This window comes from Aulonocara sp. 'chitande type north' Nkhata Bay, linkage group LG5, assembly GCF_057382095.1.
Source record: "Aulonocara sp. 'chitande type north' Nkhata Bay isolate Kocher_YH1m ecotype deep benthic linkage group LG5, A_spYH_male_GT1.1, whole genome shotgun sequence".
NCBI lineage: Eukaryota > Metazoa > Chordata > Actinopteri > Cichliformes > Cichlidae > Aulonocara > Aulonocara sp. 'chitande type north' Nkhata Bay.
Window position 1 is genome coordinate 8,459,890 of NC_141348.1, and position 26,441 is coordinate 8,486,330.

Consider the following 26,441-nt stretch of genomic DNA (forward strand, 5'->3'; position numbering starts at 1 on the left):
TGTTAACATTGTCCAGTCTATGACAGAGCCAACACACACAACCATTCACTCTCACATCCACACCTACTGCCAGTCACCAGTTAACAGATCATGCACGTCTTTGCAACCTTCTTGTTGTGAGACAAGAGTACTAATCACTGCAACAGTATGTGATCCACTTTTTTTATCAAACAAAAGTGCCAGTTGTATTTTCATTGAAGACCACGTTTCATGTCAATTTGTTGTAATTTGATGCAATAAGTGACCATATTTAAACAAGAAGTGTTCGAATTTATCAGCAAATATCAGCAGAATCTTGTTACGGTAGTAAGTTTAATGCATTCCCCCCCCCCCCATTTGTTTGTTTCAGCTGAGCCTAATCCCCCAGTTATCACTCCAGATAATATAGTGAATTTGATTAAAATGTTGTAACCAAATAATGAATGATAGATTGAAGCTATATATAAGGGACTTTAGTGCCTATTTTCAGTAACTCTTCCTCTTCTGTAACAGAACCACATTGTGTTACCTCGTAATGTTTGATAATGTCAGCACTGATGAATTTGGAGTGTCAATTAAAGAGGGAACTCTTTAACTGAACTCTTTAAATAAGACTTCATGATTACTGAAGAAAAGGTTGAATGTTTAGTTTCTACTCTAATTAAGCGCTCGCTAATTGAGTTATTGTAGGGACGCAAATAAATGTATTTTCGTTTTCCACCCCTATATTCTGCACTTTGGGAAGCAAAAAATTAAAATTTTACAAAACAAAAGCAAAAAACAAACAAACAAACCTCAGCTCATTTTTTCTGTATGCATAGACCGAGCTCTATAATTTCTCCAATATAGTTTCTCATATGAAAGTGGTCTGCTAGGATAATTAGAAAGGTAAGTAAAGTTAAGGTTAGTAAAATCATCGGGTTTTTTTACTTTAATTTTTAACTCGGTCTTTATTTCCGCTCAAATACTGTGATCAGATTGTTTACCCAGCCGTAGTAAAGTAGTAGCGAGTCCTTCCAGCTGATCCAATCAAGCACCACCATTTAAAGGGGGTGATGGCTGTCACATGGTTAAACCTGCTTCCTGTTTATCTGCTGTTTTACTTCGGTATCTGTTGCACAGCTTGCGAAACCACTCGGTATTGCTGAGGCTGTTATCCACTTCTATTTTGCTACCTTACAGCGACAGGACAGTTTACTGTATACATTTAACAGTTTATGGTCGTGGTTTCTAAGGAGACAGGAAGACATGGCACTGAGGAAACGTGAGTAGGCCGGGAAGGATCCTGGAGATTTCCTGACTCCAGGTGGCGGGGAGTTTTACTTTATTGGTGCTGAGAGACGAACGAAAGTTTACCCTATGTCAGAAAATAAAACGGCTGTTTATTTATGTTGAATGAATTTACCAGGGCTTTGATTTGGTGGAAAAGACGAACGATAGGCTACGCCTGGGGACCTGAGCTAGCCTGTTAGCTAGTCTTGCTAACCTCTGTAGCCTGCAGCGGCAGCAGCTGTGGTTTGAGTGACCGGCTTTACGGGCTGGCTAACAGGCTGTGTTTGGAGAGTGGAACGGTTCGCTGGTGCCCTGAATTCAAGAAGACTCCCCGGCTCCGGCTCCCTCAAGCGGGCAGTCAGGAAAAAGCTGGCTGGGAAGGGATGGCCTGGTCGGTCTCCCCGTCCCAGAGGACAAGGCTCAGCGGTGTTTGAAGGAGGTCGAGTGCGGCTCGAAGCCACCGCAGCGGGTCGAGGCACTATGACGGACATCCACCTCCCCACGGCCGGCAGCTTCCCGGCTCCCGGGCTGTTGGTCAGAAAGAGTGAAGAAATAACGGATTTGATAGACCTGTTTTCCAAGACGCAGTACAGGGCAAAGGAAGTCACTCCGCAGGTACTTCTCTTTTCTCTCTACTTTAGCTTCATGATAAGTTACTACTTTTGCTAAGGATGCGCCAAATGGTGTTTGTATTAAATCAATCAATTTAAATGATGAGTTGCACTGAAGACATGCTCAACTCTGCAAAAGAATATCCAAAAAGTAGTACGTAACTTGCATGCATGCTTTTTTTAAGTTGTATTGCTCAAGCTAGACTCTGATGATTGTGTGGACAATGTTTAGACATTGGCTAGCAGTTTGACTGCTCAGTGTCTAATAATGCAATCTATGGGTATGCATTTGGACTGTGTGGCTAGAATCTGCCATACCAAAACAATGGGATCTTATTGTCTCTCCACATGAGCCTTTTGGACTATAGTATTATCTAAAGGAACCATTAAGGACTATTAATATGTTTATCTCCTTCAGGTGGAGGCCATAGAGACACGCTGTCTGCAGCTGTTTGCCAGAGATTACAAGTACAGCATCATCCAGAACACCAACGGAGAAGTGTGTGGACACTACCCCCGACAGATAGTTTTCCTGGAGTATGAATGCCTAGATGTGGAGAAAGACAGGTATATCTCCACTGCTCAGTCATCCCATCCTTTTTCCCCTGATACAAAGTTCAGCCTAGTTACAAATTACCCACTTGTTTGTTTGTGTGCCTCTTCTTCCATGCACACCTTATTATGGTGTGGGGACCAAAGATCATCCTCCGTCTGCAGCCCCTCTGAACACATAAAGGAGGCAGAGGGGTAAAGTGACTGTTGTGTCACATGGAGTCAGTCACATTATAGCAGTGATTCAAAAAGGCCCTCTTTCTCATTGCTGATTCATGTAGCGCAACAAATTTCCAGTAGAGTGCTAGAAATAGATAGCAGCAAAATCCTTCATATGCACAGCAAGATCTTTATATCTTGTCAATTAGTTTTACACAATTGAAACTCATACATTGAAAAAGAAATTTTCTTTCAGTTAAAGTGATTCCAAAGTTCATGTCAGCTGAAAAATTGTGGAACACAAAAACCTGATTGCAGTTAATGCATGCAACCACATGTATAACTGCACCCAGGGGAGTATAGAAGCAACTTATCAGTTGACAATTAGAAATGTTAAGTCATTTAGTAATCTAAAGTAGCAAACATGTATGAGGCCAAAATGCTGGCAGACTTTACATCAGAAACTTTTCTGATTCTTTCTAGGTTAGACTCTTAATCTTTGCACAGTTACCTGTAATGATGAAGCAAAAATAGCTTTTTGGAGTGTTTTGTTTAAGACTTAAATATTCCTTTTGAATGTATTCATGTGCAGCCATGTTTCCAGTTTTTAAGTGTCAGTTAAAAACAAAATGCACTTTCTCACAAATGTTTAAGCTGCACGTTAAATTGAAAAGGGCAATGGACTGTGCATATTAACTACTGAGTACGATGCAAGAAACATGGTTACAAAATGTATTTATGTAAATGGATTTTAGTGGAGACAAAAGTGAGAATCAGGAAAACTGGGAAATTGTGTTTATCACTAAAATGAATGTTTAAGATTATCCAGAGTTGCACAGGGTTTCAAGCATGTCGCAAAAATGTTGCAATGATCTAAAGTTGGATACAAAGTTAATACCAATATTGCAGCTTGCATCTGTAATAAATGTTTGCATTATGGGGTAAAGGTATGCTGAGTCATCTGTTAAGTATCAGGTATTGACTCTAATCGTTGACTGACCTCTGGCCGCTTTATCACGTTTGATCCCTTTACTTTAGGTAATCCTTAGGTGTTTCTGTGACTGCACTTACATAAGGTTAAGTGTGGGCAAAATATTGGTGGCTTTTTAAAAACAAACTAAATTTGTAGCGGAAGTGTTTAAAGAAGCTCCTTCAGCAGTGCAGTGTTGCTTTCCTGCCACTACTAGCGATTTTTATTAGTTTAAACTTTCAAAATGGACCAGTCCAGTGATTTCGTCAGGTGGCAGGATGTATAGTTAAAACAGTCAAACCAGAGCAATGTATGAAAATGCTGAGGGCTTTCATGTGTCAGTGTGCTAAAGTTTTTCTAAGAAAAGAGTTTTTAAAAAAGCTGTAACTGTCAATTTCATTTCTGCTGTAGTGGTTGCAGTTATTTTAGTTTTTGAAGCTGGGGGAAGATCCGCAATATGAGCGTAAAAGCTTTTAAGATTTCTTTATTGTAAATTTGCATAAATGAGGCTGGTTTCATTTGGAGCAGAAATTTGTTAACTGCTGGATTGTGTTGTGTAGTTGATGTGCAGAGCATGTGGTGGTTTGTGTGTACAGGTTTGAGAGCACGGTGCAGATCTCTAAGCTGCAGGACCTAGTGAACCGGAGTAAGATGGCTCGCTGTAGAGGGAGGTTCGTCTGTCCAGTCATCCTCTACAATGGCAAGGTATCTATATTGGTCTTGGTTACATACAACTGTTCTTTTTCCTCCATGTGACAAAATTCTGATGTCAAAGGTGTGACCTCCTCATGCTGTGGTTGCTCCTTAACACTGACTCTTGTGAAGCAGGGGAAAAAAAAAGTACTCAAAACAAACCCAACCTGAATAGTTTGAGGTTAAACATGCGGGTAAAATGTGTACAGTGCTAACAAAGAGAAAAAATTAAGCTGAGTTGGAAGCAGAAGCTCGTTTGAATTATGTATCCTTCTCGTGTTGTTGTGAGGAACCAAAGGGAACGCGGGAACGAGTAGAAGATGAATAAGGGCCAGAGCATCTCGGACCCAATTCAGCCTGCATGCATCAAACTTAAGTTTATTAGATCTGTGTGGGTGCAGTGAACCTGTAACACTCTAAAGATTACGTAGTGCCAGCACCAGCTAATGTTACATCTGTGTTAAGGCACGAGGCGCTGAGGTACAATGATTCTAGGGTACTAATGCTAACTGTCCGTGCTATTTTGCGAGGCCATAATTTTGGTCTGACTGACTTTGTGGAGCATTTTCCTCCTTTAAGAAGTAAAGTAGCTGAAAGTTCAAAATTTTCAGTTTTCTGAATGTTTAAATTTGACAATGACTGAAATATAAAATGTTGTATTCTTTGCTTGCCATATTTTAGCATATATGCCGATCATCCACACTGGCAGGCTGGGGGGAGCTGTATGGACGCACAGGCTACAACTACATTTTCTCAGGTAAAAGCACACACACCTGCAAATGGCTTAAAGTTAGTATAAACGTGAAGTTGTGGCTGACTTATTTTCATGATAAGTTTCAGTTTAGATTCTGACCTGTGAGTAGCTGCAGCCCTTTTCTTTCTGAGCCTTTGTTTTGACTGAAAGGTTGCCTCCACTGAAAATCACCAGCTCATCAGGGATGACTACAGTTGTTTCTGTTTTAGTTCCCTTTTAACATCAGTTGAGGGGAACGTGTGGGGGGTGGAACTGCACCGAATATTAAGATCACTTAGCATTTCTCAGGCTGCAAAGTTCACTGCTGTGGTACAGTAGCTGTACTTCCTGGCATTCTGACAAATGGTGCCATTTCTGCATTGCTGCACACACTGAGACTCTATGAACTAAGTGCAAAGATTACTTCTGCATTACAGAAGCTTTCAGAAAATTCTCCAGAGACTTGGGATTGACTTTTAGGAAGACACTTGCTGTTAATGGAGTGAAAACTTCTAGGCTCACACATGCAAATTTCTTTGTATTTGACTACACAACTCTTAAGAGTGCATTCACTGTTTACACCCCATTTTAGGACTAGTGGGTGGAGCAGGGTCCTAGTTTCAAGTCTGCATACTGGTTGGGCCTTTCTCTGTGGAAGTGTCTCCCTTTGATGTGGGTTCTGCTTGAGTACTCCAAAGATGTGCGTTAGGTTCAGTGATGATACTACGAGGTGAATGTGAGCTTGAGTGGTTGTCTCTGTTAGCCCTGCTATACTCACAACCTGTCTAGGGTGTACCTCACCTCTCACACATGAGGTGGGGTAGGTTCCAGCCCTCCCATAACTCTTAAATGGATGAGTGGAATAAGATGGCTGAATGATTTCCCACTTCCATTAAGGTGTTAACTTTCCCCTTTTATTGGAACAATGTTTTATCTGATGCTGCACTTATGCAAAGTCTGCAACAATTAATATTTCCAAGCCTGTATGTGGAGAGATTGACCTGACTAATGTTTTCCTGCTATTTTTATAATTTATCTTTGTTTAGGGGGCAGTGATGACACATGGACGGAGTCGAAGGAGTTTCCAGAGGATGACAGGGTAGTCAGGTAATGGTTACCTTACCTGCTGTACACACAGGACATTTTTTTAAATGTATTTATTTTGTAATTTAAGAATTGTGTTAATCTCATGGAGTCAAAGTCTCATCTGTGATAAACAAATTAATCCATTCTTAACACTGTCTAATAGGACGTTTGTTTTTAAGAGAAAAGTCAGAATTTGGCTCTGAGGGTAGGTTTGATGTTGTCACTGACCTGATCATACAGGGTTTTAAAAAAACTACAAACAAAAACCCACAGAATTTACAGCCTGGATATTTGGTCTTGAAAGTTAAATCTTATATATATTTTTTTTTCTTAATCCAATCATTGGTTGACAGCTTGAAAAATAATTTAATGCTGTAACACACGTACATTTAGAAACTACACCCAGCAAATGCCTAACATTTATATGCTATGTGCATGTTTTCACAATCTCTATAAATTGGGTTTCTTTAAAGTGCAATAGAAATGACAAGAATTTTAACAAGTGTTAAACGTCAGTCGTACTTTAATCATTTGGTTTGTTTTTGCTCATTAGATGAGGAGCCAAAATATCTCAAATATTGAGGTCTAACCATCTGCCTGGTCACTGGTTATGCTCATGTCTAGAAACTAATAAATGTACACACATCTGTGATGTGCCCCCCCCGTCCCTGCTATATTTTGGAAAGTGACTTGTTTTCCTTCTCCAGTGTTTTAGATCATTTAATAACAGTTACTATGTGTCAGATAAATTGTCTATGCTATCATTTTTTTTTTTTTGAACATGATAGCATGTTCACATTATCTCTTCACTTTTCTCCTCGTCAGGAACGGTGACTCCCATCTCTTCGATAAGGTTCGAGGTTATGACATTAAGCTGCTGCGTTACCTGTCAGTTCGCTACATCTGCGACTTAATGGTGGAGAACAAGAAGGTTAAGTTTGGCCTCAAGTAAGGAACAGACTGTACTGGTTCATTCACACTCTGTGCCATTTAGGTCACAGTTACCTAGAAGAAGAGGGGTTAGAGGGAGGCTTCTGATGTGGCTACTCAGTTTAGCGTGTGTGTGTCCCCAATTTACTATAAACAGCTATGTCTAGAGCACCGCAATCACTGCTGCATCATTAATAAGCTTTTTAATTAATTTTAAACAATATTGTCAGCTTCAGAAAGGGCAGAAGCTGCACTGCTAGTTTATCACATTACAACAGCTTTTAATAAAAGGGTTTATTTCATGTTTCTGGGTGACTGCTTATAATGAATCTCATTTGGTTTCCTTGTGTCCCTGCAGCGTGACGTCATCAGAGAAGGTAGACAAGGCCCAACGCTATGCAGACTTCACTTTGCTTTCTGTGCCTTACCCAGGTAAGGACCCTTTCACCAGAGCTAGGTGTGCTTTATCAGCCAGTAATGGAATATGAGTGGAATTACAGAGGCGGTCCACGAACAGCTGTGACTTGTAGAACAAAGCCCTCGATTGATAATATAGTAATAAATTAAACTACCATTTTGGTGTTTGTGCTTAAAACTTTATTACTACTACTCTTTCATAACATGTACCTGTGCTGTCTACCCAAATTAAAGCTCTGGGATGTTGCACTTTAAGCTAGTAAAATTTGTCAAATCTTAAGCATTTAATTATTCATTTTTCTGCTTTGTATAAAGTGCATATTTGCCATAAAACCTTCTGCCAGGCAGAAAATATTTGGGAACTGGACATTTTATTTATATTTTTGTATACTCTCATTATAGCTTGACTTTGGGTTAATTTACAGAGGAGTTTGTTGGGGGGGCACATATGATTGTTGGGTTTCCTCTGTATTGTTGTAGGGTCTACTTTACAATATAAAGCACCTTGCACAACTGTTGTTGTGATTTGGCGCCGTACAAATTACATTTTACCGTTGTTTTTCAGGTTGTGAGTTTTTCAAGGACTACAAAGACAGAGATTACACAGCAGAGGGTCTGGTGTTTAACTGGAATCAGGTAGAGAATCTGCTCAGACAGATCAGGCACTGGTCAGAAGTCAGCTCTGTGTTGAGCATTCTTCTTTGTATCTTCTGACAGGACTTTGTGGACGCTCCTTTGACAATCCCCAGGTGCTTTACTCACAACTTGAACATTGACTGGACTCAGTACCAGGTTAATTCTCTTGTCTTCCTGCTTTTACTGAGTTCTTTATCTGCCATAACTGTCATGTGCTGATATTACTGGTGTTATAGCTCCATCTGTTGTCCAACTTGCACAGATCTTGGCTCGTTATTCATAACTTGACTGCTTGTACACTAGCGTCACTAAGTTTTTATTTTATTTTTTCCCCGTGATGCTTTTGCTGTAATAGGTTGACAAACAAAACATGGACAAACTGGCGCATAGTAATATTATAGTGTCTTATAGTAATGTTTCTCTGTGGGTTGCTGGTGTACTCGTGCTGATAAAAACTGTACAGTCAAATGGTGTCTGACCTCACAGAATGTGGTTTTAGAGTCCACGAATGTAAAGCTAAATGCCAAAATGTGCAGAAAATGATTTTCTTTCTGGGTTTTAATCTATCGATTTGGTTAAATGTGGTTGGAGGAACAGGCCAAGTTTTGACGCACAGTGTGAAGGACCTTTCCAGTTTAAGATGTAATCCAGTAAGATCATTTCCTGAGTGCAAAGTAAGGTTTTTATCAAACAATTAATGTTTGTTTCTCTGTGAAAACTGTCCAGTCATGGGACCTGGTGCAGCAGACCCAGAACTACCTGAAGCTACTTCTCCACATCATCAATAGTGATGGTAGGTGTGTGTTTTCTTGTTGTGGATTGGAGGCAGCTCAATCATAATCTAAAGCAACAGTCAAAGTCATTGTAGAAGGAAAGCCTGCCATTATCTAGCTACCTTGGTAACTCCCCTGGCAGTTATTTTATGTTCTGTCAGAATGAGTGGTAATCTGGGATGTAATATAGAATCAACTCTTGAATAAGAAACCAGGTTTAGCATAAGGTTTTGTAGCTAATTCACTTCCTGTTCTGGATAATTCTCTGGTTAATGGTTAACCACCCCCAAACAGCTGAAGACTTTGAGTAGACTGTCACTGTTTCAATGTCCAACTTCTAACAGAATAATCTGAGTAGATATTTAAGGAACTACAATGTCAAAATGCTCAGGTCAGTTTGTGTCAAAACATTGGTTTTAATTCAAGTTTAAGATGTCTTAAAGCGTTCATCATGATAACCACAGTAGCAGAACTGTTCCTTAACCCGTGTGAATTTTCCAAACAAATGTCACAAAAAGCATATTGATTATTTTTTTATTTTTTTCCCGTGCACCAGGCATAACGGAATTGGCTTGTTTGTCCCCAGTATACCTTTTTTGCCACTCATGCTAGGGCCTTCACCTGGGTCAGAATTTTCTCCAGGACCCAAATCAGACTGAATACTTTTTCTTTTCAAATATTTATCTGTTGCTATATTGTCTCACTCACAGCATGGCCATTATGTAATTTCGTCTTCTGTTTTACTGGCAGTTGGCAACCCATTTAATTGGAGCAGGTAGTTGTACTGCCCTCTAGTGGAAGAGAATGTAACCAGATAATCTTCCACGGCACATCTGATCATTTCTCACGGCACAGTGGTTGGGAAACACTGCCTTACCTAATTAATGGTCTGTGTAGCCATCTCAAATAGCCAAAAAGTCCTTAAATAAACATTAGTTGGCAGTGCTTTATTTATTGTCTGTGAAGGTTCTCAGTCATCCAGGACATCGTAGTCTGAGGAAACTTGGAAAGAAAAGCGTCTGGACTTCTTTAAGTTGCTTGAAGAGGTTTCACCTTCATCCGAGAAGCTTCTTCAGTTCTAGTTAGAACCATCTTAAAGAAGTCCAGACACTTTTCTTTCCAAGGTCCTTAGTTATTTTTTGTTCATTTATACTACGTCAAATATTGGTACTATTTTTAATTCCATTTATTTAGTATGATTTAGAATACAGTTACATATGGTAAATGGCCTGTATTTGTATAACGCTTTTACTAGTCCCTACTAGGATTATTATGCCAATTACTGTCTATTGTTTTGTCCTTTGTCAGAATGCAGAGCAATAAACAAGTTTCTCTGCATTTCCCTGTACATCTATAAATTTCAAGCTGTGGTTCAGCATCCTTCATGAAGGCAGTTCATCACAGAGCTGTTATACTGGCACTCAGTCTGTGCCATTGCAAAACAGAATATGCATGTTGCTCAGTCTCGGTGCTGTCGTCTTCACTTGAATCATTCAGTATTGTTTCCAGTTCAGTACACCAGTTGAGTTCATCTATCGAGTTCATGTTACACAACACTTCTGTACTCTGTGGTGCATTATGTACTCTACCTATTCATAATACTCGTGCTTTCCAGAAGGTGCTTACAGCATTGACCTCTCAGGTGTTGTCATTTCAGATGATAGCGGCCTCCTGGTGCACTGCATATCAGGATGGGACAGAACGCCTCTGTTCGTGTCTCTCCTCAGGCTCTCTCTCTGGGCAGTAAGTCTTTTCTATTCTTGAGTGGTTTTTAAATCTTTTTATTTCCTTCTGTTTCTCCACATGACACCAAACACCTCAATGGGTCCTTCAGACCTTCATTAGACTCTTGTAATCCCCAGCTTAATCAGTCTGCCACAAATCCACCACTGCTCCTTGTGTCAGTTTTTCTGTGCTGTAATTGACCTCGCTGTATTCACCACAATTTGTTTTATTTTTAAATTCCAACTTATGCAAAAAGTCTTCTGAAGATGTGACCCACATGGCAATCTTCTGAAAAAACTGAAACTGTTGATCTGTGGACAACTAGTCAGCTCTGTCATGGTGTGCTGATACTGTGTAGGGCACAGGCAAAATTAAGGCCATGGTGACTTTCTGAATCTTGTTCAGAGAGCAGTTCTGCTTCCTTCTCTAGACTCATGACTTTGACATGTTTTACGTTGGCCAATGTGACACAGCACCTCTGTAAAGGGCAGAAATGCCAACTTTATTTTTTTAAACTATCTGTTCTGTTTCGGAGATGTGGACAAAATTGGTGAAGCCAGTGTAACCAGTACCTGCAGGAACTGCAAAGTTGATTCAAGCACTTTTAGGCTTAGCTCACCAAAGCTACAGTTGGTGGTCCACAAGGCTGTAGTTGAAATGAATCCATGGCATGAGGAACATTGTGGAAAAGTAGCAGATTATTACCTTTTTATATAGTTACAAATGGTCAATATTTTAATTTTTTTTTTTTTTTTAAACCGTGGATAGTTTCACTTAACTCATTCACTGCCAGCCATTTTCAAATCAGGTAACTCCCCACTGCCAGGGTTTTTGAGCATTTTTACTCATTTTTGAAGAGCCACAGAAAACTGTGTGTTATGATCATATAAACGCTGAACCTACCAAAATGAAGAACAGACTCTCTTCTTTCATCCAAAAAAAAAAGCTTGTTTCTACCATTTTCCATTCTTTAGTAATCAGCTGTAGAAAAGAGGTGGGTTCCACCAAAAATGCCTGTTTTGACCAAAAAAAGGGAGAAAACGAGCTTTTTGTGAGAAATAAATTTCAAGCAGAAAAGTGCCTTTGACACTAATATTTCTTGCTTTGTGACACCTCTAACATATAAAATAGTTTTTCACTTCTATAAAACAGAAATAACACTGAGAAAGGTTGTTTTATCAAAACAATTTATTTACAAATATATGAAAAAATAAAATGTATTCTGGCCCCTCCCATTGAAAAACGTAATTGACGTCTATAGACGTCAATGGCAGTGAATGAGTTAAGTGCATGCATTTAAACCAGACTGCTGTCATGCTCCTATGTGCTTTTCCTGAGAGGTCTATTCAGAAGTAACGTGAGCACTTTACTTCTACTAGACATGTACACAGTACCTGCTGAAGCCTAAACCTACTAGACTGCTGTTCGACTCAGTTATTCCCATCTTTCACAGGATGGTGCAGTGCATGCCAGCCTGGAGCCCACAGAGATTCTGTATCTGACTATCGCTTACGACTGGTTCCTCTTTGGGTAAGAATGTTACATCTGTTATTTCAGGACTTCACAGCAACTTGTTAAGATAAGTTGATTTGGCCAGCAGAAATATGTCGGAGGTGATTTGGACACTTCGTAGTGCCACCTGACTTGAGAGACCCTTGGTTGTCTACAGTACATATTTGAGTTGTGACTGATTAATGGGAAGGTAAACTTGCGACGTGCAGCATTTAAGATAATTTTAAGCCTTTTTTGATCCCCTCACCGAACAGCTTAAACTCGGTCACTCATTTTCAGATCTTTAAGCTAAAATGTTTAGCTTTCAGGTTCAGTTTGTTTAAAAGTATTCAACTAAATCTGGTGCTATGAGTTTATCCCAAACACACTTGGATCAGTTGAATATATGGTGCATTGTAGTTTAATTATCAAAGTCCTTTAAAGCTGCCGTCAGGTGCAGATGTTGATGTGCTTCATCAACGTCTCCGATCCATTTCAGCTCTGCTGGTATTCTGTATTTATCCTCTTTAATTATGACAAAGAACTGGTCAGTTTAGAACTATTATATAATTTTATATTATAGTATTATTATGCTGAGGAGGTTTGGCAATGGAAGCTTTTCAGTCATTCCTTTTTTTCCCCATTCAGTCACATGCTGCCAGATCGACTCTCCAAAGGGGAAGAGGTACTTGTATTTAAAATGAAGTTGTAGCTCATTCTAAAGCAAGTAAAAATGACACTTGACATAATCATTTAGCTTAATGTGGAATAACACCTAAATGCGTTGAGTGAATTTTGGTTTGTGAAAGGCTACATGCAGTTTGTGTACCCCTTGCTATTACCAGTTTCTATTTTTGTCTTAATGGTTTCTGTTTGTTTCATCAGACATTCTTCTTTCCTCCTCAGATTTTCTTTTTTTGCTTCAATTTTTTGAAGCACATTGTTTCAGAGAAATTCTCTACAGTTAAAAAGCAGAGGTGTGTTTACCACATTACCTAGTCAAATTCCAGCTGTGTGGATTCACTATCAGGTGTTCACTAGTCTTTTAATGTCTGACCTTTTAAGTTTTAGAAGAAAGAACTCTCACTTCAAAGACGGTGATTTCACTGTGGAAGAGCTCTGCCAGTTGAGTGAGTCACTTTTGCATGCTTTCATCTGTAGAAGTTTTGACTGATATTTCATGGATCTAGCTAATTAATTACAGATATTTTGGGAGCCTATATTATTATAATACCCAAATGCACCACTAAATGACACAGGAAATCATTCCTGCCTGTACAACTCCTCCATCTAATGCACAGTACACACTGCAATAGTTACTGTAGAGAACGTGCAAAAGGGTGTAAATGACAAAGTTTTACAGTTTAGAGTAAAATGTCAATCATATATATATTTTACCTCTGTAGTATTCTGGATATTTAATAATTGAGCTATTTGTGTATATTAGAGCCATTTCTTATGTTTTGTAAACTTTGTAATATATTGTATTATTTAATTAGTTCAGTCTGTTACTTTTGTCTTGGAGCAACTGTAACCACATAATTTCCTTGGGGATTATTAAGGTATTCTGATATGTAGTATCAAAAGTTCAGACATACCTAATCTGTTATTTAATCTAGTGAAATGTAAAGTGTTTAGCTTTGTTCTGGAATAGTAAGGAGAGTGATTGTAGAGGCCAGATCGCTTTAAGCAGAAATCCAATTGAAATGGTTTGGGATGAATTGGGCAAAGAGGACATTTTAATCATATGGTTTACTGGTAAAGCAACAGGCCTTTCAGCCCATTCTATTTTTCTTCTGCATAATCCATCATATAAAATTGAATCAAATGGAAAGTCTCTTTTTAAAACTTAGTACTTAGAAATTAGTTTTAATCATTTAACTTTATGCCCATTAAATCATCTCCTGGACAGACAAGTGCAATCCAGTTCAAGTACCAATATTAAACAAAAAACGATTAAATTATGCAATCTTTGCAACATCTGTTGCACATAAACAACATTAAGGTGCAAACAATTCACCTAAAAAAACAAAAACATTAAAACCCCTCAATATTCAGGAAAATCAGGAAGTGCTTTAAACTGCAGAAAATGTGTTTGACAAACTCGACACAATGTAACTTAAAACATCCTGCAAAACTGTGCTGGCTCTCACTTTAGTGGGAGAAATTTGCATGGACATTTGCAGCTAGCATTTTAAATTTTGGGTGAAATAGGGTCAATGCAATTCTTAAGCATGGATGCAAATGTTCGTTAGTCGTGAGCGAATTTTGTCCATTCATCTTTAAATGCCCAATTTTCATCATCCACTTTACATATTTATGACAACCCATATGGAAAAGATATATATAAATCTTATAAAGTTTGTATCTGTCTTGTGTGAAACTTGTATGAAAAGCATATAAGTGTGAAAACAGATATAAGATCCGTTGAAAAATTATATAATGAAACTTGTATGTTTTGGATACTTACTAAAACAATGTATGAAAGTAATGCGAAAGTGGCCACTTTCATGAGTAAATCATGTAAGCCTTATATGATTTACTCATGAAAGTGGCCACTTTCATGAGTAATCACATAAGTTTTTACTATTTCTTTTCCGTATGGGAAAGCCATCTTCTTTTACTCATCTGTGCAGCACCAAGTCATAATTATACTGTCAACATTCCTGAGCTCCCAAGCTAGGAATTTAGCAACCCGCACTGAAGGGTCTGCATGGGTTTCCTTTGTGTTGGTGTTGGTGGTGCAATATCACCACCAGCTGGCTTGGAGTGTGGACCTGAATGTCACTGCCCCACATAGTTGCCCCACGCGCCTGTTCAAAAGTCAGCCACGGTAGCCGGCAGGAATAAAACATGGCAAATGAGAAAATGCTTTGCGGTCTGGGGGAAAAACCCTCTTGGGGTTCAGATTTGGGCTGGAGTCAGGATGTTGGGGACCCCTGATCTATACGTTACAGCACGTCTCACTATGGTCTTTAAATGACTTTGTGCTTTGTCACATGGCTGCTGAAAACAACCATCAGAAGTTGGGTGCGCTGTTCAGCAACTATACATAGGCAGGCTTTGGCTTGTATATCTATATAGACATCATAAATGTGGCATCAAATGCCAATCATTTGGCACTAATGGTGTTATTCAAGAATTCTCAAACTCTTGAAAGAAAGGTATTGAGCATTAAGCAGTCTCTGGTGCTATGCTAAAGACTGCAGTGGGAGCTCATCCTACTTGCCTCTGGTCTGATGCAAGGAGACTTTAAGTGCCTAAAGCAAAACAATGAGACCGTGATTTTAAAATGGTACTTTAATCTTTTATAAAAGTGCAAGCCTAAAATCCAAAACTTGCTCGAAGAAACTCTTAACCTCTTAATGTGGTAGTCACATCAGGGTGCTTTTTCATGTCAGACTCGGTCAGTTTCATAGGTGCAAATGGTGCTTTGTTCAGGCCTTTGCTGTAGTGTTTGAGGACGACACTGTCTGAGCAGCAGACGTGTGACTGCAGAATCTTGGGGGAATTGCTCCAGCCTTCCCCTGTAAATGTCTTTGTTTTATACATCTAAATACTATATTTAGCTGGGGTGGGGCGGACAATACGGGAGCTTTGGGAACATTGAAGGAGGGGGGTAAACCTTTATTGGTTGGTGCTACTCAGGCTCTCCTGTGTGACATGTTGGATGAAATGCTGTTTGCTTTCAGAGTCCAGGGACCGTGGCAGTGTGACTAGTTTGAGCAGTGACTTTTCCCTCATCACTGAAGAGATTGCTAGTGGATCAAGCTTGACCAATGACACTGTGGACCTGTCCTCCAGTCAGCCCCAAGCCTCCAACTGGTCAGCACCACACATGCTCACACAATTCAAGGATTAATTTCTCAAAGTGTCTTTAGGTTGATCTTTTCTTCCAGTTATTGCAAGCTTCCTAGAATATTTATACTGTTGTATAATACATACGGTCCAGTAAAAACAATACCGTAGAAAATGCAAATCTACTCTCCTTCAGTGGATAACAAAAGGTCTGCAAAACGCATGTAAAAGCTTTTCATATCCACATAATTACGATTTTGGATTCTGTCTGCTTGAGACCCTCCTCAGCTATGCAGGGCAAGTTGAATGGAGTCACTCAGGAATCTGACTGGTTATGTAGAGGTGCATGAGTATTATGTAAATGCTCACCTCCCAGTCATTGTTTCATAGGGTGTTTTGCATTAGTCTCCAGGTACTTACTCTATTAAACATTTTGCAGTCATCGTATGCAAGCTAGAGTAATTTGGATGGTTGTGTTGTGACCCTATGCTGGACTAGTCTGGGTTTTTTTTTTTTTTTTTTTTTTTTTTTTTTTTCCCCCCCCCCACCACCAAGGCCTTAAAGTGTCTGAAGTTGATGTGTCATCTCAAACAAGTTCTTTGCATTTTAAGGAAATGCTCACAGCTCCAACACTCTGCTAGTTTAGAACTAACACGCACGTGTTCCAAGCCAAAGATGCCTTGTCTAAGGAATACCACATACAACATCTAACTTATGCAGTGGTGGTGTCGTTGGCCTCGGATAACAAGCTGTTGCTAATGGTGATTTACTCTCTGCCCTCAGGAGAAAAGGCAACACTTCCTCTTCTCCAATGGTGGTTTGGAATAAACAGAACCCTTTGGACGACCGCCTCTCCCACACAGCAAATGACGCCAGGTCTTCTAGCTCCTCATCCAATCAGTCGGAGCATGGCGACACTCGTACTGGCAGCAGCCCATTGGCTGTTCCAGGGAGAAGGTGAGGGAGTCAATGTAGCTTAAGCCGCCAGTTCAAGTTTGCTCGACTGCGTACTTTTACACACTTAACACTTTGGACAATCACCAGATGCACCTTCTCAGCTCTGCTTTTACTTACGAGCAGTGAAATACAGTTGCTACGACAGTGCAACCACTGCTATACTGTTGTCATCTGAACCTGTTAAAATGTTCAGGGCCTGGTTTGGAGTGTTCCGCTTCCTCTGTCTAGAAGTCTGATCAGCTTCTTTGTCGGCTTTGAATTCTTCTTTCATTTCTGTTTCTATCACTTCCCTTATTTTGAGTTCAACTGCACCATTTGACGTATTCGGAAATTTTCCAAATCAGATAGCTTGAAGTTCTCAGTCACTTAAATGCTGTTATTAGGCAAGTGTATGTGGAGGATTTTGTTGCATAGTACCTGCTCATTTCCTTTATTACAAAACTGCAACTGCAGAGAGAAACTTTCTTTCTTCAGTAAAAGAAGTCTAAACTTGCTGCTTTTTAAACACTCTCAGAAACCCTGTGACAGGTACAGGAAAAGGCACAAACCCTCTGAACACTTCCCATCCTAAGGAAGACAAGATGGTCTACATAACATGCTCTTTGCAGTTGTAGGCCAAAAAAGGTTTAGTGCATAACAGACCTGCTTTGTGAATGGATTTTGACAAATTGGATTCCACTCTGTCATCAACACACATGACTTTTTAAGCTTTAAGTGATTGTATTGTATAACTGATTTTTGCAACGCTCCGACAGTATGCAGCTGCATCCAAAAGCAACAAATGCTGTGTGCTAAACAGTTTCAGCTTATTCAAATTTGCAACATCTTATTAATTTGTATCACTTTTATCTAGCAAGAGTACTTGAATAAAATGGATACATTTATGAGACTGTGTTCATGGATTGTCCTTAACAAAAAGATTTAAAGTATATGGTAAGAAATGCAGACATTGGTACCAGTGTTGAGACTCGGGCAGTATTTGGCTTCTCCAAAACGGGACAAAGTGGAGAATGGAGTGGTGTCTCCTTAGAAATCAAAATCAGTGTAGTCCCATTTGAAGGCTTTAAGATTTCATATCATTCAGCAGTTACAACACGATATTCTAATGTCATACATCTGGCACAACACTATGGTTTTGAGAAAAAGGTGCTATTGCAAAAAGTCCAATGTAAGGTAGACCATACAATGATACATGCAGAAAGAAACCCAACAATCATGACTCCCTATGAGCAAGCACTTTGGCAAAAAACTCCTTTTTAACAGGAAGAAACCTCCAGCGCAGCCAGGTTTAGGGAGAGGTGGCCATCTGCCACAACCGGTTGGGTTGGGGTGAGGGAAGGAAGACGAGACAAAGACATGCTTTGGAAGAGAGCCAGAGATTAATAACAAGTACGATTCAATGCAGAGGGGTCTATTAACAGCTGACTGTGGACCCAAAGCCTAAAACATCTTGGATGCATTATAGGAACAAATATAATAGTTTTGTTTTTTTAACACCACTTGTTATCAGGATACAACTCGTTTGCTGATACAGACTTGAAACTGAGTCGGGGTATCATAAATGGAGATTGCTCCACCACAAATTTCAGTCATGCTACTGATCAAGATGAGCTCTGGGGGCTTTCTTTTACTTTTGTCCCTCTTATCTGTCTCTCAGGTTAGCAGCGGACTGTGCTCGGTCAAGTTCCTCCCTCTCTACAGATTATGGTAGTTGGCAGATAGTTTCCGGTTGTGGCAGCATCCATGACCATACCCATTTCCCTCCACCTTTGGCCTCGGCCTCATCCTCCAACTCATCTACTGCTATCGCTGCCTACGACTCCCCCCTGCCATTCAGCTTTCAGGATGAAGCCAGTGGACGAATGTAAGTACCTCTCCACTGGTAGACAGGTTTCAGTCCCGTAAGAGATTTGTAGATGGCATGGTTTCATAGTCTTAAACAAGAGGTTCACTTCCCAGTGGGACAAGGATGCAGAAAAGCAGACTGTCACCCTTTTCTCAGTTAGTAACAAACAGCTTAGACTTCTTAAATTAAACCACGGCTAGCTTTATGCTCGGGTATCTCCTCCTTCATTCCAACACTGGATCTGTTTGCCATTACAGGGTCCACAGTTTATTGTGAAATTTTCAGTTGTGATACCATTTTTATTTTGTGCCAGTTTAGGATCTCTTTAGCAAATCAGTAACCATAGTTTGTGCTGGGCTGTATGACGGTGTAGTAAGAGTTTGCTGGTTTCAGTTACTTTAGCATTGGTTGTGCAAACCTACATACAAAGTGATCTTTGTCATTAGTCTGTATTTCTTTTCAGTGTATCTGTCCCTACTGTTCTTGACTATAACAGTGTTTCCTGGCTGTTAACACACTCCTGTGCTACCAGCATGGTAAATTGTCTGTGTCACAAATGTTGTTTTTTGAGGTGACCGTGCTAACCACTGTCACTTAACAAAGTTCCTGGTTTGGACCCCAGGGTGGGGCCTCTTAGGGCCTGTGGGGCCTCTTAGGGCCTGTGGGGTGTCCTCCCAGGGCCTGTGGGGTGTCCTCCCAGGGCCTGTGGGGTGTCGTTTTTATCACCGATTCGGACTTGTTCATGGCTGTTAGGTTAATTGTATGAATATATGAGTAAATGTACCACATTTGATCACATGATCAGTGATGGTAGAGAAATGCATAAATGTCAGTCCATATGAAGTTGACATAATTAGAACCATGAGGAGGGTGGACGTCTCATAGAGGTCCCATTACTGGGGAATACCAGCTCTTTTGACCAATAACAGGGTTCAGAGAAGGGCCTAATGACTGTCTAGTGCTGGCAGCTGTAGCAGTGCATAAAGTTGATAAGGTGGGGTAGTGTTTGCCATGGAAGATCAATGTAATAAAAGGGCTCAATGAGTTAGGCACATTAGTGTTATAACTAATGTTTGACCATATTTCAAACTGCAATCACATTATCTTGCCATTTGTGCTGACATAATTGACATGAATAGTGCTACTTCTAATACGGCACTATCATAAAGTTTGTTTGTGCTTTTATCCTGTCAAACAAGCTTTGATTTGTCAGGAAATTGTTTTTTAAAAGTTTTTGGAACCAGGGCACTGAAATGTTCAGTAGAGGTGGCTTACTGCCCAGTAGACAATGAGAATTGGGGAGATGCATTTCCACTGGGTCCTCCCTTTGACTCATCTGCCTTCTCTCTGGTCTCAGCAGGAGATGCATTTTCTCAGACCTTTACCTCCATCTTATCCCCCCTGCTTATTTCCTCTGTCCTCTCCAGGTGTTCCTTCCCCTCTGAGCGTCAGGCCCGTCTGGAGGCAGTACGTGAAGCCTTCTTAGCAGCCTACAGCTCCACTGTCGGCCTCAAATCCTCAGCTCCCAGCCCCTCTGGTGCCATCTCCGGCCTGCTGGAGCAGTTTGCCCGTGGGGTGGGCCTCCGCGGCAGTAACGCCATCGTCTGAGCCTCTTGATGGGACCCTGGACCCTCCTGCTTACATCAGTTGATTCAGCATGTCTGTGCCAAACAATCCCCTCTTCAATTTTAGGGGTGAAGCATTATTTTTTTAATATTTTAATATATTTTTTATTTTTTAACATGCCCTCCATTTTATTTTATTTTTCCCCTGTGGACTTTAAATGTCTGAGGTTTTTGTCACATTCAGGAAGGGAAATGGTTTCAAAAAGGGATGGTGATAGATTTAGAGGTCTCCTGTTATTACAGTGTAAAGAATTCTGCCTTGGCCTGTTTATAGATTTGTAACTCCATGTCCAGTAAACAATATCACTTGATTTCTTTTGCTTATGCTGCTATTCTTCACTGATCCAAACAGTTCTGTAGTTCTACTGGGCAGTGGAAATGAGACAAAGAGCTTGATGGGTCCCCCCCCCCCCTCAAATTGTCTCCTAAAAACAGAAAAGATTCGATGCTGTTCAGATTTTGAATCTGGCTCAGTACTTTATCCGATCTGTTTTACTGCATAGAGCGTCATATTTGTGGGGGTCTAAAGTTAAAGGGCTTTTGGTGTTGACGTTCCCATATAGGAAACATTTAGAATAGTTGACTCCTGCGCTTTTTGATTTGTTTTTTGTTCCCCCAATGACCCATGAAAGCTTTAGCTGAAAGACCTTGTATAGTCTGACCGTTGTCAACTTGGTTTAAAGAGGACTATTATGCTGCTTTCTTATTTTACGAACTACTCAATGCCAGATATTTGGTGCCTTGAAGTGGACAAAATAATATTGGACAATAAAAACTTGGTAAAAACTGAAATTTTTCTCCAACAATGCAGTTTGGCTTTAGTTGGCACCATTAACTGAACAAGCCAAATGCTGTCTATTTGGTTATTACTCTGTTTGAACCTCTACTTTGACTGGTGGAAACAGGACTGTGGCCAAAAGGCTGGTTAAGACCAGTTATCAGCAACAGTCTTTTGAACGTTTCAAGCTGACAGCTAGACACTGCAGAGGTTATCACTTAAGTCAAAATGCTAAGGTGTATATGGATGCATTGCTTTTAAACTCTTGTCCAGGGAAGCTCGATATCATACTACATGCAAATAAAATTAGTCTGACTGACAGATCAAATTATTTGCTTTGTAATTTTATAGGAAACGCTTAAATTTCAGGAGCTAAGATTTACATTAACCCTTTTTTTTGGGTTGAGTAGTTGCAAGAAAAAAAACTGACCTTAGATTTATGTGATACTTTAAACTTTTATAGAAAAAGACTAAATATAAGGACTGTTCCGTCATGGCTCTCACAGGGTTGATTATTATTATTATTTTTGAACCTTGCCAATTACAGTATCACCATATTGACTCATATCTGTTAAAGGTTTAGTGACTGTGAAGAAGCACTGAGCATTTTGGTAGCAGATATGAACTAAAGGCCTTTTCGATGTTTCTCGTCCCTCCAGTGAAGGGAGGTCTGCTTCATTCCTGCCAGTACTGAGATTCCTGCCCAGCTATTATCACATTCACCTCCTTTCAGGTCACACGGGGACTTTCCTGCCCACTCAGTTGGGTCAGTTCATACTTAAGTTGTAAACTAGCCTATCGGTGTTGCCAAACTGTTTGACAGTTGCTGTACCTCAGGGCCTTTCTGTTGTGCCTTTTTTTTTTTTGGTCCCGCCTCTTAATTTAGCACTGGATGAGTCTTCTGTCCAGTTTCAGGTATATTTTCTGTTAAATGTGTGCATTTAATTTTTAAACATTTTTGTTAAAGAGCTTTGTCTTAAGAGTTGACTGCAGTGAAACCTGTGAGGCTTTCATGTGGTTGCGGTTTGTACAATGACATAACGCTGAGTTTTGTGGAGATGTTGGATATCGGGCAGCAGTCTTTCAGTTCTGCCTCTGTAAATGGCAGCTGCTGAAAATGACTGGTATCGTAATTTTTATTTTTTTTATGAATATAATATCCTCTTGGGAATTTTGGGAAATGTACTCAGGATTGAGATGAAAAGGTTGGCACCAGTGTTTCTGGGATAAGTGCAGCGCTACAACAGAATGTCTAGCCATGATTTGGATCAAGAAAGATTAAACCTTAGTTTAAAAGAAGACTTTAGAGCTTTGTTATATAGAGACGGTCTTGTAGGAGAGTGGAACAGCTTTGAACTTTTTTTTTTTTTTTTTAATATATTCCCCCCCCCCCCCCCCCCCCCCCCCCCGTGAAAAATAAAATTTTGGACAAACTTGAAGCCAGCAGTTTTTCCTTGGTTGAGCTAGGCTATTCTGAGTCGCTGTCCTTGACACATGCACAGCCTTATTTTCGCTCTTGAGCCATCTCCCAAAATCTTGAATTAACAGAATGTTTCTTTTGCTATACCTAAAACCAAAGTCTGTTTTCTTTATGCCTCAGATCATGAGCTGAGGCGTTTTAAGTCACTTGAATACTTACTGTATCCAGATCAATTTTAAATAATCCTGACACAGTAACTACTCTGAATGTGGCGTGTACCAGTTCTTTGCACGGGCTGCCAGGGGTTTAATCTTGTACTTCCAAAGAGACTAATGGAACAATCTGCCCTGTTTTGATGTAATGAAAGTCTGACTGTTATGACACCATCTCCCTGTCAGGTTTTGAGCTTTCTCCTTAAATTCAGTTCTCACATTTATCTGTGGTTTGGCATAGTCTCTAGCATTCAAAAAACATCGTCAATTTTTTTTTTTCTTTAAAATTTTTAATAAAAACTAAAACATGCCACCCTCAGTCTCTCAGTTGGGGTAAATCATTGTTTCACAAATGAGGTTTTAACTTGTTGAAATGCTGCATTGCTCTTGTCTAGTGTCCTGTGTAGAGTCTTCTTTGTATATCTGATGCATTTTTAAAGAATGCTTTTTTTTTTTTCTCCTTTTGGGTTATCAAATACCATTACTTGTTGATGGATGTCGAGCTACAGTTGAAAGTGACTTTAACTCCAGGTGGCAATTTTGAATAAAGGAAAAATAATAATTCTTGGTCAAAGGTTTTTGTTTTTGTGTGGTCTTGTTTTTAATTTTTTTGGGGGGAAAGATGAAGGCCAGAGAAACCTGTTCACTGTCATACAAGTGAGATTCATAAATCTAGTTATATCATTGTAACCCTGAAGGACCCGACACGACTCAGGATGCTCCCTTTCAGATTTTTATTCTATTCACACAGGCTCTGTTTGTGGCTCACTGCTCACTCAGCTGCAGCCGAGCCACCAACCACACACGCCCACACCGCCCCCTGGCCTATGGACCACTTTGAAGTTAAAAGGCTGGAGGGCCAGTTACCACTACGGTGGTCTTCTTTTTTTTTTTTTTTTTTTTTTTTTTTTTTTTTTTTTTTTTTTTCTTCCCCCTCCACTGCGGTGGGATTGGGTGGGCCACCCAATGCTCTATGGAGCTTGGTCTGGATGGGCCTGGGCTCCCTGCCCTTGGTGGATTCTGGGAACTGGGGGTCAGCGGGGGAGTTGGTTTGAGAGAGGGGCTACTTTGCCCTCCCCAATCCTTTCATCCCTTTCCCCAAGTGCCTCCCTCCTCCCGCTCCATCACACCACACCACATGCAGGGCCTTGAGGTACAAGTGCATCATTCAGGCAGAGCGGAGGCATTCCTCTGTCCCCTCCTGGCCACCTGTGCCTCAGTTTTATCCCACAACTTATATACTCACATTACTTAACTCTCATGACACACGTGTATAGGGTCTTGGGGGGTGGGCACACTAAACAGCGTCCAGAGGTCTGTTTATTCAGCGTCACCTCTGGTGCCGGTGCCCACCTCTCAGTTTTAAATACATGTAGACATTGAGGGTTCTCGGGAGGGGCCGTGCTGACACTAGCTAGTATCTGGCAGAGGGTCGCTGGCACAATGCCCCCCTCCTGTTGTAAATGCACCTTAGAACAGCACGCATCAACACCAGATATGAGCAGGCGGAGTGAGGTATGGGGTCTTCAGACACCCCCGTTCTGTTTGACATCGGGGGCGCTGGGAGGAGGAGCCTTCTGGTCGGGATCTGGGCTCTTGGGCTTTGCTGCTGCTGCAGGACCGGGAACGGTCTGCTTGTCTCCACTCCAGAGTAAAGGGAGCCATCTCCTGGGTCTGGGGTGGATTGTCCCTCTGGGGATGATGGTGCCTGGACCTGGGAGTAAAGAGTAGGGGTGTGTGTGTGTGTGTGTGTGTGTGTGTGTGTGTGGTGTTCACGTGTGTGTGTGTCTCCCTGTTGAGTGAGTGCTTAGTATTTGTATTTGTGTGCATGAGGCTGGGAATGCACATTTATGTGTTAGGTCGGGTCTTAGGCTCACCTCTGTCAGAACATCTCAGGCCCCTCCTGGTGTGGGGGCCTATCTCCCCCCACCACCACACTGCCAGTGGCTGATACTTGAGCACCCAGCCTCGGCAGGTGGGGGTAAGTACTGGCTCACTCCCAGCGGCTGCTTGGTGGGGCCTGGCCCCCCTGGCTCGGTTGGGCCCCTTCTGGGGTGTGGAGGGGTCTCGGGTCTCTGCCCTGTGTTCAGTTTGTTCTGGCATAGCTGGCTGCCAGCGGCGCCTGCAGGCTCGTCGTCACACCTCCCCATGGTTTCTGCACCACAACCCTGTCCGGGGCTCCCCTCACCTCTTTTCTAGGTGGGTGGCGCGACTGCCCCTGTGGTGGTCCTCCTTGGGCTCTGGGGGGCTCTAGATGTCTAGGGCCTGGATCTCTTGCATGCCTGCTTCATGTCCTGTGGTGCAGGGGCTGTGGCTCCCCCACACAGACAGTTATATGGAGCAACCTTATGAATACAAGTGCACTCAGTTGCTTCCATGTGTTTGGCTGATTAGACACTTGCAGGTGTACCTATTTTAAAATAGCTGATGTAGATGGAGTGTAGATTGCTGTGTGAAGCCAGCAGAAATAAACCTTTATAGCCTGGCATTAAGAATAACTGCTGATTGGGTTTTTTAATGAGAATGAGGTAAGTAATCCATGTCTTCTATCTGTGTTCTTCCAAGAGAACGATGGGTTACTGTGGACATGTCCAACTGTGTCAAAAACACAAGGGCTTGTTTGCCCTTTACTGTGGTGAAAATAAGCCTTCATAGCTGTGAGTTTAATAGAATGTTGTTGGATATTCAAACGAATGGAAAACATACTGTTAACATTTATATGGCTCTGATGTTTGTCTAAATCACTGAACATGCTGGTAGCCAAGCAGTGAAGCAGCTGGTGGCAGTGAGAAGTAACGTCCGGGGAGAGCGGTCACACAACCTGACCACTACAGGCAGGCAATATTTCGTTTGCTGTAACATTTAGTTTTAAATATAATATTAGATTTAACATTTAGTTTTAAATATAAAAAGTTACAAATGTTTTTGTAAAGTTGTAATTTACAAATTGCAAATTAATTTGTAAAAGTGACTCGAAAAAACATGTTTTATAAGGTTTGGAGCTAAATGCGGAAAAATGTTGCCGTAAATTTCAGCATGTTTCAGTTTACAAATGGCGCCCTATATGGTTTTGCCTCAGTTTGTTTTAAAAATTTACAGCGATCTGTGTGTATATAAATATAAAACAATCTTATAATGTTCTCGAAAAGGTCTTTCTTTGCATAGGCTCCCTTTTGGGGTTTTTTTTTTGGCACAGATCACTTTCCATACCAGATTCCTTGTCGAGCCCAAATACGGCTGAAAGATTTGTGGATGTCTGTCTCCACCTGGCGATGAATTAAGAGGACAGAGGCGCAGAGAAGCTTGAGCATCCGGTTCTGTCAGCTTCGCTCTCTCTCTCTCGCTCTCTCTCGCCGTAAATGAAAGCCTCATCCTCAGGTATGCCTCCTAACCCGATGCGCTCCAGCGGCAACAACAACAACTACTACTACCGGAGGCGGCCGATTCACACTCTCGGTTTGATGGAACACACACACACAGCCAAAGGAAAGTCTGCGCTGTAATAAAAGTACGAACTTCAGGGACTGAGAACAACTGATTTAAAGAAAATAAATAAAAAATAGCCTCGGCCATGGCGACAATAGGGGATTTCGACCCACTCAACTCCATCGTACCTGCTACAAAGATTGAAATCACCGCTTCTTGCAGGTAAGCCCCGGATCTTTGTGCTCTGACAGATTTAGACATTACTTGATGTTTGTAATTAAAGTCAGTTTTTTTTCTTCCAGATGTTTTATTTTTATTCAATCCTATATTCTCGTGCGTAATTTTCTGCCCT

General features: G+C 40.8%; 2 protein-coding genes across 4 annotated transcripts in view; both read left to right on the plus strand.

The window, feature by feature from the left end:
* Positions 1-831: 831 nt before the first annotated feature.
* mtmr14 (myotubularin related protein 14) lies at positions 832-22,424 on the plus strand. Of its 3 annotated transcripts, XM_086291165.1 has the most exons (20): positions 844-1,243; positions 1,388-1,866; positions 2,281-2,429; positions 4,140-4,248; positions 4,918-4,993; positions 6,016-6,076; positions 6,881-7,003; positions 7,344-7,417; positions 7,968-8,038; positions 8,120-8,194; positions 8,765-8,831; positions 10,469-10,554; positions 11,990-12,066; positions 12,676-12,712; positions 12,934-13,004; positions 13,093-13,157; positions 15,720-15,852; positions 16,609-16,782; positions 18,440-18,646; positions 20,056-22,424. In XM_086291165.1, exons 2-20 carry the CDS (start codon positions 1,732-1,734, stop codon positions 20,234-20,236), a joined length of 1,971 nt encoding a protein of 656 aa, XP_086147291.1. In that variant the 5' UTR covers positions 844-1,243; positions 1,388-1,731; the 3' UTR covers positions 20,237-22,424. The 3 variants fall into 3 exon arrangements, with proteins under 3 accessions (XP_086147292.1, XP_086147291.1, XP_086147290.1); XM_086291164.1 differs by having other exon boundaries at positions 844-1,866; XM_086291166.1 differs by lacking the exon at positions 18,440-18,646 and having other exon boundaries at positions 832-1,866.
* A 3,457-nt stretch (positions 22,425-25,881) lies between these two features.
* The window catches only part of LOC147329821 (copine-9-like), a 191,677-nt gene continuing 191,117 nt past the window's right edge, over positions 25,882-26,441 (plus strand). Inside the window, exon 1 of the mRNA XM_086291172.1 lies at positions 25,882-26,311. Coding sequence (XP_086147298.1) covers positions 26,235-26,311 — 77 coding nt within the window. The 5' untranslated portion in view covers positions 25,882-26,234. The remainder of the gene's footprint in view (positions 26,312-26,441) is intronic.

Excerpts from the sequence above, each read along its gene's own strand:
- mtmr14 (XM_086291164.1), top strand. The coding sequence starts at position 1,732 with ATGACGGACATCCACCTCCCCACGGCCGGCAGCTTCCCGGCTCCCGGG. Across the intron at positions 4,994-6,015 it reads CTACAACTACATTTTCTCAG|GGGGCAGTGATGACACATGG; the intron begins GTAAAAGCACAC and ends ATCTTTGTTTAG. Across the intron at positions 7,418-7,967 it reads GCTTTCTGTGCCTTACCCAG|GTTGTGAGTTTTTCAAGGAC; the intron begins GTAAGGACCCTT and ends GTTGTTTTTCAG.